A 21,413-nucleotide genomic window follows, 5' to 3' on the forward strand; every position below is an offset into this window, starting at 1 on the left:
TATGATTAAAAAAAAGAAAAAGAACAAAAAGGTGACTCAGGATGAAAGTGAATAATTGTAAGCTGGGTGAAAAGCCGTGGAAATACTAATGGTGAGGGGGAAAAAGGAAACCCTTGGCCCCTATTGTCCATTCCATCACATCCCGCTATTGTCACACACACACACACACACACACACACACACACACACACACACACACACACACACACACACACACGCTGTGTGTTTGTCCCACATAAGGGAAAATGAACATGTCCACATGCTCTGATAACAGTGACTGATGCTGACCACAAGATGTGACTACACTGCAAAAAATGCTTTTCTTACTTAGATTTTTTGTCTTGTTTCCAGACAAAATATCTAAAAATTCTTAGACAAGAAAAAAATATTGTCCTGTTTTCAGAAAAAAGAAGTCAAAATTAAGCATGTTTTTGCTTAAAACAAGCAAAATAATCTGCCAATGGGGTAAGAAAAATAATCTTATTTCAAGCAGACAACTAGATTATTTTTCTTACCCCATTGGCAGATTATTTTGCTTGTTTCAAGCAAAAACTCACTTAATTTTAACTTATTTTTTCTGAAAACAAGACAATATTTTTTCCTTGTCTAGAAAATCCTTTTTGATTTAAGAATTTTTTGATGTTTTGGCTGGAAACAAGACAAAAATTCTAAGTAAGAAAAGCATTTTTTGCAGTGTAAAAGTTGCTTGTTAAGGGTATGTTTGTGGGTGTGTGCTCATAGATTGGGAAAAATCTTGTGCCACAAGAAAAATAACAATAATAACAGCATGGAACAATATGAGGATAGTAAATAATGTCAGAATTAATTTTTGTGTAAACTATTCCTTCCTCTCCCACGTCCTCCTGTACTTATGCACACACACAAACACACGCTAAGGACAAGCGGAAATGTACATCCTTCCTGAAGGCCATGTTGAGGTCAGACACAGGTTTCTAAATTTATAGTATTGACCACCGCTTGACCATCGGACCCCTGTTTATGTGCTGGATCATTCTCTGCCTTGTGTTACAAAAGATTGGTGGCACTCGTGGATCTTTAACCCTATAAAGCGTACTATATCATATTTCTAAAACCTGTCCTTTTAGTCCTTTAAGTCCTTTTAGTATAATTGTGCAAACCTTCACCTTTTTGTTGTGAAATCTTTGCTGATTTGTATCAAATACACTGCAAAAAATGCTTTTCTTAGGATTTTGTCTTGTTTCTAGCCAAAATATCTAAAAAATCTTAAATCAAGAAGGATTTTCTAGACAGGTAAAAATTATTGTCTTGTTTTCTTAGAAAAAGCGAAATAATCTGCCAATGGGGTAAGCAAAAAAAAAATCTTATTTCAAGCAGAAAACAAGATTATTTTTCTAACCCCATTGGCAGGTTATTTTGCTTGTTTCAAGCAAAACGCTCTTAATTCTGAGTAGTTTTTTTTTTTCTGAAAAAAAGCTATCATTTTATTAGTGTGTAAAATCCTTCTTGATTTAAGATATTTTGGCTTGAAACAAGACAAATCTAAGAAAAGCATTTTTTTGCAGTGTAAACATAACATTTATTGGCTACTATTAGTTATATTTCAAGATGGACACTTACTGGACTGAAGCAATGTAGCTTGATTATTCATGCATAGTTTTTAGGAAATAGGACATTTTTTCAGATGTGAGTCTCAAATGTGATCATCAGGCTTTTGAGGAATTTGTATTTGTTAATCTCTTAATCATCAGTGGATTGCATTGCATTATATGTTTCGATTGTCAAACTAAGCATTTAAATATCATCTTGCTAAGATATATTAAGAGATAGTGAGTAACAAATATTATACTGTTGCAAAATTTAATTTATTTACATTACAAGCCATCAGAATTCTTTTTCATTATTTTTCGCCACATGAATAACAGCAAGTGCACAAAAATGGCATGAATTATGAGATTTTTTTTCCTCAATGTACGAGCTCTATTTCTCACTATGTTATATGTGACCCTGGACCACAAAACCAGTCATAAGGTTAAATTTTACCAAACTGAGATATATACATCATATGAAAGCTCAATAAATAAGCTTTCTATTGATGTATAGTTTGTTAGGATATGACAATATTTGGCCGAGATACATCTATTTGAAAATCTGGAATCTAAGGCTGCAAAAAAATCAAAATACTGAGAAAATCACCTTTAAAGTTGTCCAAATTAAGTTCTTAACAATGCATATTACTAATCAAAAATTACATTTTGATAGGTTTACAGTAGGAATTTTACAAAAAATCTTAATGTAACATGATCTTTACTTAATTTCCTAATGATTTTTGACATAAAAGAAAAATCAATAATTTTGACCCATACAATGTATTTTTGGCTATTGCTACAAATATACCCCAGCGACTTAAGACTGGTTTTGTGGTCCAGGGTCACATATAAAAGCCTGATGTATTAAATTTGATACTCACAAAAATACATATATAAACTGAATGTTCAATAAACAGTTCAATTTACATTTTTCTGACTATTATTTTATGTGTCAGGTTTTAAAGGGATAGGAAGTTACCTTAAAATTGTTTTTTTTTTTTTTTTTACTCTGAACTACTATCATTTAGGACCTTTTCTCAGCAAATATTAATATGTGCTTCATTTGATTAATAATACTAGTTTATTGGCGTTTAGACTATGTGATAATTTCCTGAAACCTCTCTCAGGTTTGTCTCAGGTGCGGAATCCTCTAGGAAGTCTGCTTTCGGGGAAGGGAAGTGTCCTTCAGCAGCCGTGGCCTAGTGTGGATCCGGAGTACCTACAAACACCCGACACACTCCAGCTGTCCGTACGGGTATGTCTCACACACACACAGAGTACTAAAAACACCCCAAACACACATTATTTACAGAATGTTTCCTTTGAGGAAATGAAATCCACAGCTGATGTTAGACAAAAATTAGTTCAAAAAAATAGTTCCCTCAGAAATGAAATTTTGCTGTTAATTTTATCACCCTCAGGCTGTCTAAGATTTAGGTGAGTTTTTTCCTTCAAAATTTTTAGCTGAAACTGTGGTTCTTGATGATTCATAAAATGCAGGTCAATGGCTACCGCCACTTAAGAGTCAAAAAATTCATATCAGACAGCACAAATGTATTCCCCGTGGCTCCTGATGATATATCGAGGTCTTGTAATCATCATAAAATCATACAATGACATTATGTATACACAATTATATTATTAAGGCACACAATAATGAATATGTATGATTTAATTTTTACAAGACTAAAGCATTAAAGAATTAGTTCATGACAAAAATGTACAGATAATTTACTCAGCCCTTTGTCATCCAAGATGTTCATGTCTTTCTTTCTTCAGTCGTAAATCATTTCATATAATGGACTTCTATGGTGCCCATGAGTTTGAACTTCCAAAATGCATTTTAAATGCAGCTTTAAAGGCCTCTAAACGATCCCAAAAGGGTCTTATATGGCAAAACGATTGGTCATTTTCTTAAAAAATGAATATTTATACACTTTTTAACCACAAATGCTTGTCTTGTCTCAGGATTTTTCTCCATATAGTGGACTTCTATACTATTTCTGAGTTTGAACTTCCAAAATGCATTTTAAATGCAGCTTTAAAGTCCTCTAAATGATCCCAGAAGGCTCTTAAATAGCAAAACGATTGGCCATTTTCTTAAATAAATGAATATTTATACACTTTTTAACCACAAATGCTTGTCTTGTCTCAGGATTTTTCTCCATATAGTGGACTTCTAAACTATTTCTGAGTTTGAACTTCCAAAATGCATTTTAAATGTTGCTTTAAAGGCCTCTAAATGATCCCAGAAGGGTCTTATATAGCAAAACGATTGGTCATTTTCTTAAAAAATGAATATTTATACACTTTTTAACCACAAATGCTTGTCTTGTCTCAGGATTTTTGTTCTTATAGTGGACTTCTATACTATTTCTGAGTTTTAACTTCCAAAATGCATTTTAAATGCTGCTTTAAAGGCCTCTAAATGATCCCAGAAGGGTCTTATATAGCAAAACGATTGGCCATTTTCTTTAAAAATGAATATTTATACACTTTTTAACCACAAATGCTTGTCTTGTCTCAGGATTTTTGTTCTTATAGTGGACTTCTATACTATTTCTGAGTTTGAACTTCCAAAATGCATTTTAAATGTAGCTTTAAAGGCCTCTAAATGATCCCAGAAGGGTCTTATATAGCAAAACGATTGGCCATTTTCTTAAATAAATGAATATTTATACACTTTTTAACCACAAATGCTTGTCTTGTCTCAGGATTTTTCTCCATATAGTGGACTTCTACACTATTTCTGAGTTTGAACTTCCAAAATGCATTTTAAATGCAGCTTTAAAGGCCTCTAAATGATCCCAGAAGGGTCTTATATAGCAAAACGATTGGTCATTTTCTTAAAAAATGAATATTTATACACTTTTTAACCACAAATGCTTGTCTTGTCTCAGGATTTTTGTTCTTATAGTGGACTTCTATACTATTTCTGAGTTTTAACTTCCAAAATGCATTTTAAATGCTGCTTTAAAGGCCTCTAAATGATCCCAGAAGGGTCTTATATAGCAAAACGATTGGCCATTTTCTTTAAAAATGAATATTTATACACTTTTTAACCACAAATGCTTGTCTTGTCTCAGGATTTTTGTTCTTATAGTGGACTTCTATACTATTTCTGAGTTTGAACTTCCAAAATGCATTTTAAATGTAGCTTTAAAGGCCTCTAAATGATCCCAGAAGGGTCTTATATAGCAAAACGATTGGCCATTTTCTTAAATAAATGAATATTTATACACTTTTTAACCACAAATGCTTGTCTTGTCTCAGGATTTTTCTCCATATAGTGGACTTCTACACTATTTCTGAGTTTGAACTTCCAAAATGCATTTTAAATGCAGCTTTAAAGGCCTCTAAATGATCCCAGAAGGGTCTTATATAGCAAAACGATTGGCCATTTTCTTTAAAAATGAATATTTATACACTTTTTAACCACAAATGCTTGTCTTGTCTCAGGATTTTTGTTCTTATAGTGGACTTCTATACTATTTCTGAGTTTGAACTTCCAAAATGCATTTTAAATGTAGCTTTAAAGGCCTCTAAATGATCCCAGAAGGCTCTTAAATAGCAAAACGATTGGCCATTTTCTTAAAAAAATGAATATTTATACACTTTTTAACCACAAATGCTTGTCTTGTCTCAGGATTTTTCTCCATATAGTGGACTTCTACACTATTTCTGAGTTTGAACTTCCAAAATGCATTTTAAATGCAGCTTTAAAGGCCTCTTAATGATCCCAGAAGGGTCTTATATAGCAAAACGATTGGCCATTTTCTTTAAAAATGAATATTTATACACTTTTTAACCACAAATGCTTGTCTTGTCTCAGGATTTTTGTTCTTATAGTGGACTTCTATACTATTTCTGAGTTTTAACTTCCAAAATGCATTTTAAATGCTGCTTTAAAGGCCTCTAAATGATCCCAGAAGGGTCTTATATAGCAAAACGATTGGCCATTTTCTTTAAAAATGAATATTTATACACTTTTTAACCACAAATGCTTGTCTTGTCTCAGGATTTTTGTTCTTATAGTGGACTTCTATACTATTTCTGAGTTTGAACTTCCAAAATGCATTTTAAATGTAGCTTTAAAGGCCTCTAAATGATCCCAGAAGGGTCTTATATAGCAAAACGATTGGCCATTTTCTTAAAAAAATGAATATTTATACACTTTTTAACCACAAATGCTTGTCTTGTCTCAGGATTTTTCTCCATATAGTGGACTTCTAAACTATTTCTGAGTTTGAACTTCCAAAATGCATTTTAAATGTTGCTTTAAAGGCCTCTAAACGATCCCAGAAGGGTCTTATATGGCAAAACGATTGGCCATTTTCTTAAAAAATGAATATTTATACACTTTTTAATCACAAATGCCCTTTGAAGCTGCATTTAAACTGGAATTTCACACTCGGGGGCACCATAGAAGTCCACTATATGGAGAGAAATCCTTAAATGTTTTCCTCAAAAAACATAATTTCTTTACAACTGAAGAAAGAAAGGCATGAACATCTTAGATGACAAGGGGGTGAGTACATTATCTGTAAATATTTATTCTGGAAGTGAACGAATCCTTTAACTAGTCTTAATCAAGCCTTTTACATAAAACACACAAAAACAAACATGAAAACTTTAATTTAGCTCATTATTCTTTGGTCCGAGGTAAACTGTTTCCTCAGTTCAGTGACTGTTGGAGGAACTGGAGCGCTGAATGAGTTATTCATATTTGATATTTTGACTTATTTCGAGTCAGAGTGACTGTCAGGGATCTGAAAGTGAGTTTTGATTGAGTAACTTGTAGATCTGTTCCAGACGGTTCAGTCTGGTTTGGTAAACTGGTTCAACCAGTTCACTAAATATAACCAGTTCAAGATAATGATTTGTTCGTGAACTAGATATCACTCCAGACCGTTTGTCAGAGGCTCTGGATTACAGGTAATAATTTTGTTAATAATGTTCAGTTTTTTTCACTGACTGATTCTTTATGTCATAAGACCTCAATATATCGTCAGGAGCCACAGCTATTCATTTTTTTTTTTTTGCTTGTACACTACCAGTCAGAAGTTTTTGAACAGTATGATTTTTAATGTTTTTTTAAGAAGTCTCTTCTGCTCACCAAACCCTGCATTTATTTCAACCCAATTACAGCGAAACTGTAAAATTGTGAAATATTTTTACTATTTAAATCAACTGATTTCTATTTAAATATATTTTAAAATGGAATCTATTCATGTGATTTCAAAGCTGATCATCAAAGAATCCTGGAAAAAATACTAAACTGTTTTAAATATTGATGATAATAATAATAACAATAAATGTTTCTTGAACAGAAAATCAGCATATTAGAATGATTTCTGAAGGATCATGTGACACTAAAGACTGGAGTAATGATGCTGAAAATGTAGATTTGATCACAGGAATAAATTACATTTTAAAATATATTCAAATAGAGAGCAGTTATTTTAAATAGTAAAATTTTTTTTTAGTTTTTACTGTACTACGGATCAAATAAATGCAGGCCTGGTGAGCAGAAGAGACTTCTTTAATAAAAATGTAAAAAATCGAAAACTGGTTTGACTGGTAGTGCATCCTTTTTTGACTCTCAAAGTTCAGGGAGCTGTTGACTTAAATTTTTATAAATCACCAAAGACCATGGTTTCAGTTAAAAGTCTTCTTTACTATTTTACTGAACAATAAAAACTACATTTTGGAGGAACTAACAGGAAATTCTTAGGTGAATTATCCCATTAATTTGTTCCCTGGTGCTATGTGAGTGGTGCTTGTTTGCAAAAATCATCACCACAGGGGTGTTCTGTGCACTGTACATCTTTACTTTTTTTTTGTTTTTACACTTTAAAGTTGAACACTTTAAGACTTGATTTGAATCACTAGCTTTAAAGGGATACTTTACCCAAAATGAAAATGTAATGTTTATCTGCTTACCCCCAGTGCATCCAAGATGTAGGTGACTTTGTTTCTTCAGTAGAACGCAAACAAAGGTTTTTAACTCAAACTGTTGCAGTCTGTCAGTCATATAATGGCAGTCAATGGGCACCAAGTCTTTGAGAGTAAAAAAAACATACACAGACAAAACCAAATTAAACCCTGCGGCTCATGATGATACATTGAGGTCTTAACACACAAAATGATTGGTCTGTGCAAGAAACTGAACAGTATTTATATCATTATTTACCTCTGATCCAACACAACGTTCAACTGTCCTGAGCGTGTTTGTGTTCAACTGAAGAAACAAAGTCACAAAGTCCTGGGGCTAAGCAGATAAACATAAAAACTTCATTTTTGGGTGAACTATGCATTTAAGCATGATCAGAAGTTATAGTAATGCTAGATTTAGCAAACACAACCTTCTTGAATCAGTATGTCAGTGTATTTGCGATATATCATCAGGATGTTTGTGTGCAGAATTTTCAGCACAGGATGTGCTCTGGGAAAGTGGCAAAGGGAAAGTGTTTACCTCCAACTTAAAAGCCTGTATTTCAGTACAGGCTGTCTGTAATTTGTGCGTGTGTAAAGGGATTGGCCTCTGAATTTGGCCTGATGAGTGAATGATTATTACAGACTTGAACCATCTGGGGGCTGAAATCTTCTTTTCACAAATGTCTTTTGAGGCAAGCATGTGTCTATGCTTGCCTTCATGGATATGTCATTGGTATAAAGTGGTATATTCATGCTGCCTTCTAAGGTTGTCCAAAATCGGAGGCAGCATCACTTGCAACTACACATTCTTAATGGAAAAGACAATCCATCCCAGAATCCATTAAAAAATGACAGATGGAAAATGGTTAGTATAAATAAAATGAGTTCATCTAATGAACAAAATTTCTTGAGTTTATGTTGTGTTCGGGTCAAATTGACCCAGAAAAGATTTTCTTTTCCCCATAAATACTAGTTAACGTTATCACATTGGTCTTAAACTTCCTGACTTTGTTCACACAGTATAAGTAGTTCTCAGAATTTTTTTTGTTTTAATTTTCGTAATTTTTTGTGGGTTTTATTTCACCTAGTCACACTTGGTGTTCCCAGTCAAAAATGACCAGACTCCAAACAATTGCTTATAAATCTCTCATTATGCTATATTATCACCAAAATTGGATTCATTCTTTTTGCCAACTTGTTTTCTTTCATTTAGGACTGGTTTTGTGTTTCTATTTGCGTCTGATTAATTGTAGGCCTCATGTAATCTCAGAGTATGTACCTTGTTTTTTGAGTGAAAAAATAATTTATGAATATTTTTCACAATATCAAACCAAAAATTATACAGATTTGCACTGTTTCTCACACCAGTGTGCCTTAATGTTTAATAAGAAAGGTTGCTTTTAAATGCTTTTATTTTGTACAAAATTGCAAAAAGTCACACTTGTGGTGTTCCCAGTCAAAAATGACGAGACTCCAAACAATTTCTTCTCAAACTTTCAAAATGAGGTACCTAATTTCGGATAAATGAGGTCTATGATTAATCAGATGCAAATAGAAACACAAAACCAGTCCTAAATGAAAGAAAACAAGTTGACAAAAAGATTGAATCCAATAGTTGGTGATAATATAGCATAATGAGAGATTTATAAGCAATTGTTTGGAGTCCGGTCATTATTGACCGGGACTTTTTTGCAATTTTGTACAAAATAAAAGCATTTAAAAGCAAACTTCCTGATTAAACATTAAAGTACACTAGTGTGAGAAACAGTGCAAATGTTTAGAATGTTTTGTTTAATATTGTGAAAATTGTTCATAAAAATTTATTTTTTTCACTCAAAAAATGAGGTGCCTACTTTTGGATAAATGAGGCTAATAAATAATCATATGCAAATAGAAACACAAAACCAAACCTAAATGAAAGAAAACAAGTTGGCAAAAAGAATAAATCCAATATTTGGTGATAATATAACATAATGAGAGATTTATAAGCAATTGTTTGGAGTCCAATCCTTTTTGACCCGGGAACACCACAAGTGTGACTTTTTGCAATTTTGTACAAAATAAAAGCATTTAAAAGCAAACTTCCTGATTAAACATTAAAGTACACTAGTGTGAGAAACAGTGCAAATGTTTAGAATTTTTTGTTTAATATTATGAAAATTATTCATAAAAATTATCTTTTCACTTAAAAAACGAGGTACCTACTCTGAGATACATGAGGCCTACGATTAATCAGATGCAAATAGAAACACAAAACCAGTCCTAAATGAAAGAAAACAAGTTGACAAAAAGATTGAATCTAATATTTGGTGATAATGAAGCATCATGAGAGATTTATAAGCAATTGTTTGGAGTCCAATCCTTTTTGACCCGGGAACACCACAAGTGTGACTTTTTGCAATTTTGTACAAAATATAAGCATTTAAAAGCACACTTCCTGATTAAACATTAAAGTACACTAGTGTGAGAAACAGTGCAAATGTTTAGATTTTTTTGTTTAATATTGTGAAAATTATTCATAAATTATTTTTTCACTTAAAAAACGAGGTACCTACTCTGAGATACATGAGGTCTACGATTAATCAGATGCAAATAGAAACACAAAACAGTCCTAAATGAAAGAAAACAAGTTGACAAAAAGATTGAATCCAATAGTTGGTGATAATATAACATAATGAGAATTTTATAAGCAGTTGTTTGGAGTCTGGTCATTTTTGACCCGGGAACACCACAATTGTGACTTTTTTGCAGTTTTGTACAAAATAAAAGCATTTAAAAGCAAACTTCCTGATTAAACATTAAAGTACACTAGTGTGAGAAACAGTGCAAATGTTTAGAATTTTTTTGTGTAATGTGAAAATTATTCATAAAAAATGATTTTTTCACTTAAAAAACGAGGTACCTACTCTGAGATACATGAGGCCTACGATTAATCAGATGCAAATAGAAACACAAAACAGTCCTAAATGAAAGAAAACAAGTTGACAAAAAGATTGAATCCAATATTTGGTGATAATATAACATAATGAGAGATTTATAAGCAATTGTTTGGAGTCCGGTCATTATTGATCCGGGAACACCACAATTGTGACTTTTTTGCAGTTTTGTACAAAATAAAAGCATTTAAAAGCACACTTCCTGATTAAACATTAAAGTACACTAGTGTGAGAAACAGTGCAAATGTTTAGAATTTTTTGTTTAATGTGAAAATTATTCATAAAAAATGATTTTTTCACTTAAAAAACGAGGTACCTACTCTGAGATACATGAGGCCTACGATTAATCAGATGCAAATAGAAACACAAAACCAGTTCTAAATGAAAGAAAACAAGTTGACAAAAAGGTTGAATCCAATATTTGGTGATAATATAGCATACTGAGAGATTTATAAGCAATTGTTTGGAGTCCGGTCATTTTTGACCCGGGAACACCACAATTGTGACTTTTTGCAATTTTGTACAAAATAAAAGCATTTAAAAGCAAACTTCCTGATTAAACATTAAAGTACACTAGTGTGAGAAACAGTGCAAATGTTTAGAATTTTTTGTTTAATATTGTGAAAATTATTCATAAAAAATAATTTTTGGACTCAAAAAAACGAGGTACCTACTTTCGGATAAATGAGGCCTACGATTAATCAGATGCAAATAGAAACACAAAACAGTCCTAAATGAAAGAAAACAAGTTGACAAAAAGATTGAATCCAATATTTGGTGATAATAAAGCATAATGAGAGATTTATAAGCAATTGAACATCAAAGGCAGGAATTATAGTAATATTCTGAACATCAAAGACAGGAATCCGAGCACAACCCAAGGGTTAAGCACATAAAGTATTGTATTGTTAGCTACTGAAAAATTGAGACTGAATTCTGAGATTTTATGAATTCTCATTTCACAATTTCTGAATTCTCACCCAAGCAGAACAATATACAACAATCTACTGTTGCCAGATATTGATTACCAAAACTCACCTGAACACAGTTGATATCAAACTAGTTCAGTTCAGTACTGTAAATCAGTTTAAGAAAAACCCATTTTTTTAACCCATAGTTTTTGACACACACACAGAGTCCACATTATCTGGCAACACAGGATAAAGGCGTAGCTGCCATGACATTTATGAAGAAAAATCTAAATCATGAATTTAATCTCCAAATAAGGAAAATGAGCATGAGATGTCACTGCATACTCAGTTGAAAAAGTTCTACCCAGAAGTCTTTGCTACACCCAGTCTTTGCCAGGACTCAGGCTGGCACCAGCCTGGTGGTATTTTAGGGAATCCCCTTCTTTGTGCGGGTGGCTGAACTACTTTGGGAGCCATAATAACAGGGACGATTTTCTCCCATGATGCAGTCCAGCTGTCTGGGTGCGTTTCATTTCACCACAGACTCACTGAGGAGCAGATGCACTAGAAGACCAGCTTTAGTTTCACTCAAACCCACACACACAGCTAACAACAGCAAGGTATCCACCCTTTTTTGTTTAGTCATCCTAAGATACGCCACAGTACGTCAGCTTAAACTACTGCTGATCTGGAGGAAAACCATACTAAGAATATTTTGTCCTCCAGCAGGAACCTCTGCGCAAAGACTTTGAGAATGTGAAAAAGAGTAATGTCAGTTTTAAACCAGGCTGGATTAAAGCAAATTGATTTCTGAAAGAACTTTTGGTTAAGTGTCACTTTTACAAAGACTTGAGTTTTTCCTCTGTATCCTTTTCTTTTTGCTCCATCTTCTTCCTCACAATTGATGCAATACAATTTTACACTATAAATACAGAGGCGCATTGCATTATAATTGATATTTGGGTCAAAGATGAAAAAGGGTTCAAGCATAAGAACAATAAGTGTAATACTGCTTTAAATTGTTGTTTTAAAAAATATACTGCATATAGTAAAAAGTTTTGTTTAATTTAATTTTTGTTTTTGTTTTTCTGAGCTAAAAGTAAATATCATACATTTTCCCCTGATTTACTGAAGACACAATAAATGTCACTCAAGCATATTTACAACAAAAAAACATTATGACATTAAAAGACAAATTACTAAAATTTGCCACAATCCTAGGTTTTGCCCATTTGTCAGTAAGAATTTTTTACTCCTTTAAACACAATAAAATGTAATATGCTGCCTTATTCATTTATATATTTTAATGTGTACTGGTAAAAATAAGTATGTTGTTTGTATTTTTACATAAATATTGTGTTGTAACATGACAGTGTAACATTATTTTAACCAAATATTGACATTTTATACTCAAACACTTATTTGAAACCTTAAAAGTAGACACTTTACTACATTTTAAGGGCTTTCTATGGACAGAAAATCACTTTTGTAAATTTATTTTGGCCATCTTAAAATCTTTGACCCATTTGCACATTGTTAAAATGTTGTTATCCATAAATAATGTATACTTATGATAATGTGTGAGTATATATATACGAAATAGCTACTATCTAAATGTTTGAGGTCTGTATGAAAAAGAAAGTCTCTAAGTCTCATCAAGGCTGAATTTATTTTTTATTTATTTATTTTTTACAATGTAATTTTTTCTATTGCAATATATTTTAGGACCCAAGCACCAATGGTGTTAGGAACCTATTGGAATTGCTCAGTTTCTTTTCCAAAATTAATTACATTTTTAAGGGCCTGAACATGCACGAAAACTCATGAAACTTTGCACACACAGCAAAAGTCGTGAAAATGTACACCTGATATGGGTTTCTGAAGTGGGTGTGGCAAAATGGCTTGATAGCACCACCTATAAAATGTAAACGAAGTGCTCCTCGAGCTACATTTCACGTACATGTACGAAATTCGGTAGACACATGTAACACACCAATACCCACAAAAAAGTCCTCTGGAACGAAGTCGGAAACCCAACAGGAAGTCTGTTATTTAGAATTTTCTCATCAAGTCTTATGCAGTTTTTGCCATTTTCAGGCATTGCATTTAAACAAACTCCTCTTATAAGATTTAAACAGGGTGTAATATAAAAGCCTTTTTGACGTTAAATTGTGAAGATCTTGAGTTTTCATTGAAGAGCGTGTCCGTGGCAGCCTGACAAACTTCGATGTTTCGCCATGAAACAGGAAGTTGTTATAATTCAGGCATGCAATGTTAGGTCTGCACCAAACTTCACTCGAACTTAAACATGCAATTTCCAATTTGCACTAAACTTGACATGTTTGGTAAGATTCCTGGCTTGAAGACTTCTACATGCCAATATTTAGTTGTACTCATAGCACCACCAGCTGGCAGCAGGAAGTTTGGCACATATAAATGACTTTGACATATTCCTTCTATAGTTACCACTTATTAAATGCATATTGCTCAGCGTTTGCTGTTTTCCTAAAGCCACCGGGTGGCGGTGAGCCCGGGTGCGAGGGCCCTTTCACCCCGGCTTGCAGCTGTAATGTGAATTATAATTTATTCTTGTTAATTTTCAGAAGTGATTACTTCAATTTTCACTGTCAAATGATCCTTCAGAAATCATTTTAATATTCTGATTTGCTGTTCAAGACACATCAAAAAGGCACTATAAATGTCTTTAGTATCACTTTTCATCAATTAAATCTGTCCTTGCTAAATAAAAGTGTTAATTCCTTAAATATATATGGGTCAAAGACGGTAAGATGTCCACATCCAAAAATTTACAAAAGTGATTTTATGTTCATAGAAAGCACATTAATTTTAAATAAAGCGTCTATTTTTAAGGTTTCAAATACGTTTTTTGGAGAATAAATTGTCAAAATTTGGTTGAAATAATGTTACGTTGTCATTCAGTGTAACAATATTTATGTCAAATTCAAACAACATGGTTATTTTGTACATATTAAAATATATAAATCAATAAGGAAGCATATTAAATTTGACTGTGTTTTAAATGAGTAAAAAACTCTTACTGACAAATGGGCAAAACCTAAGATAGTGGCACATTTGAACTAATTAGTATTTGGGATTAAAGTAATTGGTCTTTTAATATGATTTTTGTTGTAAATATGACAAGAGCCTTACACTTAATGACTTTAGTGGGTGTCTTCTGTAAATTAGGGAAAACTGTATGATATTTATTTTTTGCATTAAAAAAATGCAATTAAATTAAACAAAACCTTTTCTCTTTTTTTTTTTGAATAAAACAACAATTTAAAGCAGTATTACACTTTTTATGCTTAAACCCTTTTTCATCTTTGATCCATATATATTTATAGGGAGAGAAAAATGGGGAAATAAATCAAATATTTTGTGTCAGTAAGATTTTTTTGTTTGTTTTGTTAAAAAAATAAGCAAAAAAACAAACAAACATATTGAGACCAAGGCACCCAAGTAAAATATTTTTTTTCTTTCATTTTATTAATACTTTGCAGTATATAAAATACATTTATCATCAACATTTCCCATCTGTCCATACCCATCTTTTCCCATCTAATAAAAATTCTGAAATCCAATGGAGATGCATTGGAGTCTTCTCCACGGAGAGCTCTCCAACCACACATAATAAGAATTTAATAAGAATTTTGCCTGATGTACAAACCAATTCCAAATTCTTAGATTTGGGTTTGCACCATTAGCTACTCATCTTCAGAAAATCTAGTTTGTTGTTGTTTTGCATCAATCAGACTTCAACCTGTTTGAGGCTCAAAATACCATCAAATGTAAAGTATCTTTAGTCTGTAAGCTTTCAGATGGTATGAGTGTTTTCTGTGTTTTCTCCTCAGATCAATAATAAGGTGTGTGGGAGTATATCTGTACCTCGCCAAGTGGCTCAGGACGCACAGAAGGTTCAGGAACTGGTGCTGAACAGCCCTCTGGGTGTCCGTCTGCTCTCTGAGCGAGTCATTAAGAAGGCCATCCTCTCGCCCAGAACGGCCCTCATCAACTTCCTGGTGGATGAATGACATGATGTGCCTTACTTTTGATTCCAGAATGTGCTGTACGTGAAAAAGACACCAAAGAGGAATCAGGAAAAGGTGGAAGGATTTTTGAAAAGGTAACAAAGAAAGACATGGTGTACTGAGGAATATTTCAATTTTACAAGATGTTGAGATGAAAAATGAAAACGGCACTCTTCGCTGCTAAATAAAAAGGATTTTAGGTGATTTTCAGGTTTATGGGATACTTTTTTGTGTCTCTCAGTCCTCGTCACCTCAGACTCCAGGCCGGCCTGGCGGTGTTAGTGTTTTGTAGCGAGCTATTTCTGAACAGCTAGTTTTAGCCTGACATTACAACACCTCTGACAGACCTGCACTGCCTGAAATGGAGATGTGGAGGTCATGCTTTGCTTTCAGACAACAGTGGGATTCCTGCTGGGTCTCATAAGCAGCGTCTCACCCTGACCTCATCAAACACTCATTTAGGTGACTCACTGTCCTGTATGGAGTCTTTAGGTCTTTAACATTCTGGGTGGGGTGTTAAAACACGTACACACTGACTGAAGATTACACCATGAATCAAATTACTTAAGTAGGGATGTTGCATCACAATTTACTGAGGGAAAAAAATTGGTGTAGGATTTATTTTGAAACAATTTTCACGATTTTTTCACAAAAAGTCAAAAGTTTAGGTACACCTTGCAGAATCTGCAAAATGTCAATTATTTTAGCAAAATAAGAGGATCATACAAAATGCATGTTGTTTTTTTATTTCGTACTGACCTGAATAAGATATTTCACATAAGAAAATAATAGTTGAATGTTCAAAAGTTTACATTCTTAATAAAGTGTTGTTACCTAATGATTCCTTGAGTTCCTTGTTTGTCCTGAACAGTTAAACTGTCCCAAAAAATTATTTGGTTTTCCAGCATTTTTGTGTATTTGAACCCGTTCCACCAATACTGTATGATTTTTGAGATCCATCTTTTCACACTGAGGACAACTGAGGACAACTACTACAGAAGGTTCAAACTCTCACTGATGCTCCAGAAGGAAACAAGATGCATTAAGAGCCGGGGGTGAAAACTTTTGAACAGAATGAAGACGTGTACATTTTTCTTATTTTGCATGTGTGAAATATCTTATTCAGGTCAGTGCTAAATAAAAAATAACATGCATTTTGTATGATCCCTCTTATTGTGGTAAAATAATTCACATTTTGCAGGTTCTGCAAGGTGTATGTAAACTTTTGACTTTATCTGTAAAGGATAAATAATAAATTTTTCAGAAGAGTGACAAAGGAACAGTATATTTATTTGATTTACTGCACAGTACAACTTTTTTAGGACGAGGTACTAAGCAATGTACAAAGTTACACTGAACCAAACTTTTATGAAACTGCGTTTATGTGTTGACCAATAAGAATTACTTTCAAAATTTGCTTGTTTTGCTCTAACCACACCACCTTTTACCAGATTATTTTTTAATAATAGACAAGTTTGTAGTAGATCTTTCTTGAATAAACAAAATACTAAAATACTGAAATACTGCTGGTAAGTCACTTTGGATAAAAGCATCTGCTAAATTAATAAATGCAAAACAGAAATAAAATATCTTATATTTATCTTTAGTGTTTTTCAAGCTGTTCCATATGAGGGCCAAATTGTTACTTACATGTGAGTAAAATGGTTTATCGAAAAAGAAAAAAAGTAGGTCGTAGACTTGATTCTGTGCGTTGGATGTTGATTGGATTGATCTGAATTTGTTTCTTGAACTTTATTTGTTCTTTGATACTTTGAGAAAAGTCTGTCTTTACAGCGAAGGTCAATGGTAACCAAAACTGGTAACAAAAATGGTAACACAAGGGTGAGTAAATAATGACAAAATGTTTTTTTTACCCATATAAAACTAGATAATAATGTATGTAAACTGTAAAAATTAATTTTCTATAAATAAAAGAAAGATCAGTAGTGTGTTTTACAAGAAAGTGCTTTTTTTTCTAAACTTCAGTCTGAAAAAGTTTATTTTTACTTGCCATTTCTTTCTTATTTGTGAAATTTACTAGCAATTTCTGAGTGAAAACAGTTTAAAAGTAACCATATGCCATTTCTTTCAGAGTACTCAAGACATACTGTATGGCCAAATGTGTATGTTTAAAATGATATGTTTGAAGTAATAAAATGATATCAGGTAAGCTGTCTTTTTTATTTTAACGAGCCTAACAGCTTAAACCATATTTTGATTATTAGTGAATTGTCTGAACAAACCATAAAATGATCTGAAGGTAATGAATAGATCCCTCTTCTATACAATTGCTGTTAGACAACTTGAGGAATGCCCATCATTCCCTTTGGAAATGAGAACGGAGAGACTTGAGTCATCACGTTTCAACACCAGAGTAATTTGGCCCCATTTTCTCAGTCTTCGGCAGCCCAACCCAATGACACAAGCACACTGACACCGCGCTCGAGTTAGCGCCTCGCTAAATGGGTTTCGACTGTGTTGCTTTATGTGTTCGGTGTCTGACCTTCTCCAAATGCATCATAGAGTATGTTTCTCAGTACTTGAGTGAACAATAAGCTGTGAACCGGCATAAAGGACGCCTTTCATGTCAAATGAAGTGTTATGCCTTTAGGGTATCGACGTCCCGGGACGCTCGCTGACAGTACCTCTGTTGCTGGGAAATGTTTTTTGCCATGTTACTCAGTAACCACACAGAATTCAGTCTGAAATCGATCCCCTCTGCTGTCCCTTATGGCCTTATATAAGTGACTCACTAATAAAACACTGAAGAATAATTTCCCAGAAGTCCCACATTCCTCAAATGTGCTGACTTTAAAAGGAGGAAGGGATTTTTTTTTGTCCCAGATGACATGTGACTTGATATTTTTAGAGTATTCATTTCCTGTGCATTGTGTCTTTTTTGTATTGTGTTACTACATTCACATTAGTGGTCTGTTATATTGTTCACGTTTCTTTCATTAGTTTTGTTTGCTAAAGCAAGCATCGCTAGTACTATTTCGAATACTTAAGGGAATAGTTCACCCAAAAATGAAAGTTCTGTCATTTACTCACCTTCATGTCGTTCCAAACCTGTAAGACTTTCTGTGTTCTGTGGAAATATGAAAGATATTTTGACCGTACAGTGGAAGTCAATGGTAACCAAACGTTTGGTTACCAACAATCCGAACAAATCCTTATACACAAGGTATCTTTTCACACTGAGGACAACTGAGAGACTCATAAGCAACTATTACAGAAGGTTCAAATGCTCACTGATGCTCGAAAAGGAAAAACAATGCATTAAGAGCCTGGGGTGAAAACTTTTGAACAGAATGAAGATGTGTGCAATTTTGAATTTGAATTAGGGTAAATTTAACTTAAATTGTCTTCTGGGAAACATGTCACTATCTTCAGGGGCAGTACTAAATGAAAAAATATGATATTATGATAAAATAAGAAAAATGTACATATCTTCATTCCGTTTAAAAGTTTTCACCCCCGGCTCTTAATGCATTGTGTTTCCTTCTGGAGCATCGGTGAGTGTTTGAACCTTCTGTAATAGTTGTATATGAGTCCCTCACTTGTCCTCAGTGTGAAAAGATGGATCTCAAAATCATACAGTCATTGTTGGAAAGAGTTCAAATACACAAAAATGCTGAAAAACCAAGGAATTTGTGGGACCTGAAGGATTTTTCTTAAGTTTGAACTGTTCAGGACTATCAAGGGACTCAACTATCACTAAAAACAAAACAAAACACACAGCTGTGGATCATTCAGGTAACAACACAGGGTCATTTTTTATCAGTTCAACTATTGGTTTCTCTTGTGGACTATATGTAAACATCTTTCATGTGAAATATCTTATTCAGGTCAGTACTAAATAAAAAATAACATGCATTTTGTATGAGCCCTCTTATTTTGTCAGAATAATTAACATTTTGCAGATTCTACAAGGTGTATGTAAACTTTTGACTTCAGCTATAAGTGTTCACATACTTTAAGCAACGACTGCATGTAATGTTATGGGATGTGTGAGGTGCATGCTTATAGGGGAATGCATTTCTGTCCCTCTTCACACTGCAGATAATGTTGCTGTGTAGGAATGTTTGGCTTGCAGAGTTGATCACATGAGCTGTGTTATGCATCACTTTCCTCTTCACAACATCATAGTTTGGTTTGGCTACTGGAACCCTCTGACATGATATCTTCAAATGGCTGATCAGCATCCTGTGATCTCCATGTTAACTACCAAACACATGTACGTTGTGTATATATTAGTTTTACGATTTGAGGATATTTGGATATTATGCATAATTGAGTTACATAATGCTCTGAAAGATTTGAAAGCTCAGTGAATATCTTAAATTTTGGATGACTTGAAGTATTGAAATATGGCTAGCGCAAGCACTTTACAGTGCTTTTTTGTCTTTTTTGAAGCTGGGCAAAATCTGTCATCAAACGTGACCCTGGACCACAAAACCAGTCTTAAGTAGCACAGGTATATTTGTAGCAATAGCCCAAAATACATTGTATGGGTCAATATTATCGATTTTTCTTTTATGACAAAAACCACTAGGATATTAAGTAAAGATCATGTTCCATGAATATATTTAGTAAATTTCCTACCATAAATATATTAAAGTGTAATTTTTGATTAGTAACATGCATTGCTAAGAACTTCATTTGGACCACTTTAAAGGTGATTTTCTTAATATTTAGATTTTTTTGGCACCCTCAGATTCCAGATTTTCAAATAGTTGTATCTCGACCAAATATTGTCCTATCCTAACAATCCATACGTAAATTGAAAGCTTATTTATTCAGATTTCATATGAATTAAAAAAAAAATGGACCTTAGGACTAGTGTTGGGGGTAATGCATTACAAGTAATGCGAGTTAAGTAATCAGATTATGTTTTTCAAGTAACTAAAGTAACATATTACTTTTTAATTTACAAGAAAATATCTGTTACTTTTCCAAATAAGTAACACCAATTACATATTTCCCCAGTTATTGATTGAAAGTTCTCCTGTCCCCATGTTGGGAGAAATCGGGAGTAAGATTGTACTTTAGTTCTAGAATAAATGTGAACATGCATTAATTCATCTCACTCACTACAAAACAGATTCAGTATTCTTCAAAGTAAATAAAAACAGTAAAATTCAACTCAGAATATGATGCAAACCTGCAATAACTAAATATGTTAAGTAAAAGAAATATATTTGATGTATTTCATCCTATTTTATTAACCAGTGTCTTTGCTTCTGACCTTTAATGATCTAATGCAACCATATACTAATAAGCAAAAATTACTCAAAATAAAACTAACATTTGTTTTTCTTTTTTTTTTTATTGCTGAAGAGTGTTGAACTTTCTTCTTCTGCGGTCTACTTTACAGACGTGAATTTATTATTCTTTTTTTTTATCTTCAGCATGAGGCTTTTGGTGTGAAAGGGCTTTTACCAAAAACAGAACTTTTTATATTGAAAACAAACAAGCAAACACTGCCCAGGTTTCCATAAAAAGTAATTAGTTACTTCTTTAGGGAGTAACTCAATATTGTCAAATTGAGAAATTGTGAGTAAGATGTTACTTTAGTTCTAGAATAATGCAAAAAAAGAATCTCACTCACTAAAAAAACAGATACAGTATTCCTCAAAATGAATAAAGCAGCGAGGTTCAATGCAAACCTGCAATAAATATGTTAAATAAAACAAATATCCTTTATGTATTTAATCCCATTTTATTAACCAATGTCTTTGCTGCTGACCTTCAATGAGCCAATTCATCCATACTAATAAGCAAATATTACTAAAGATAATCTAACATTTGTTTTCATTTTTTATTGCTGAAGAGTTGGCATTTTTTCTTCCACGGTCTACTGTACAGACATCAATTTACCTTTCTCTAAGCTTGAGGCTTTTGGTGTGAAAAGGCTTTTACATTTGCCAAAAATAGTTTTTTATATTAAAAACAAACCAGCAAACACTGCACAGTTTTAAAAAGTAACGCAAAAGTAACGTAACGCATTAC

The 21,413-nt window shown here is 33.0% G+C and overlaps 1 protein-coding gene across 1 annotated transcript in view; it reads left to right on the forward strand.

Annotated features, from left to right (window-relative positions):
* The window catches only part of lars2 (leucyl-tRNA synthetase 2, mitochondrial), a 133,582-nt gene extending 116,657 nt beyond the window's left edge, over positions 1-16,925 (forward strand). The window contains exons 20-21 of the mRNA XM_073846627.1: positions 2,696-2,823; positions 15,225-16,925. Coding sequence (XP_073702728.1) covers positions 2,696-2,823; positions 15,225-15,404 — 308 coding nt within the window. The 3' untranslated portion in view covers positions 15,405-16,925. The remainder of the gene's footprint in view (positions 1-2,695; positions 2,824-15,224) is intronic.
* Positions 16,926-21,413: the final 4,488 nt, after the last annotated feature.

This window comes from Garra rufa, chromosome 9 (assembly GCF_049309525.1).
Source record: "Garra rufa chromosome 9, GarRuf1.0, whole genome shotgun sequence".
In the NCBI taxonomy this organism is placed as follows: Eukaryota; Metazoa; Chordata; class Actinopteri; order Cypriniformes; family Cyprinidae; genus Garra; species Garra rufa.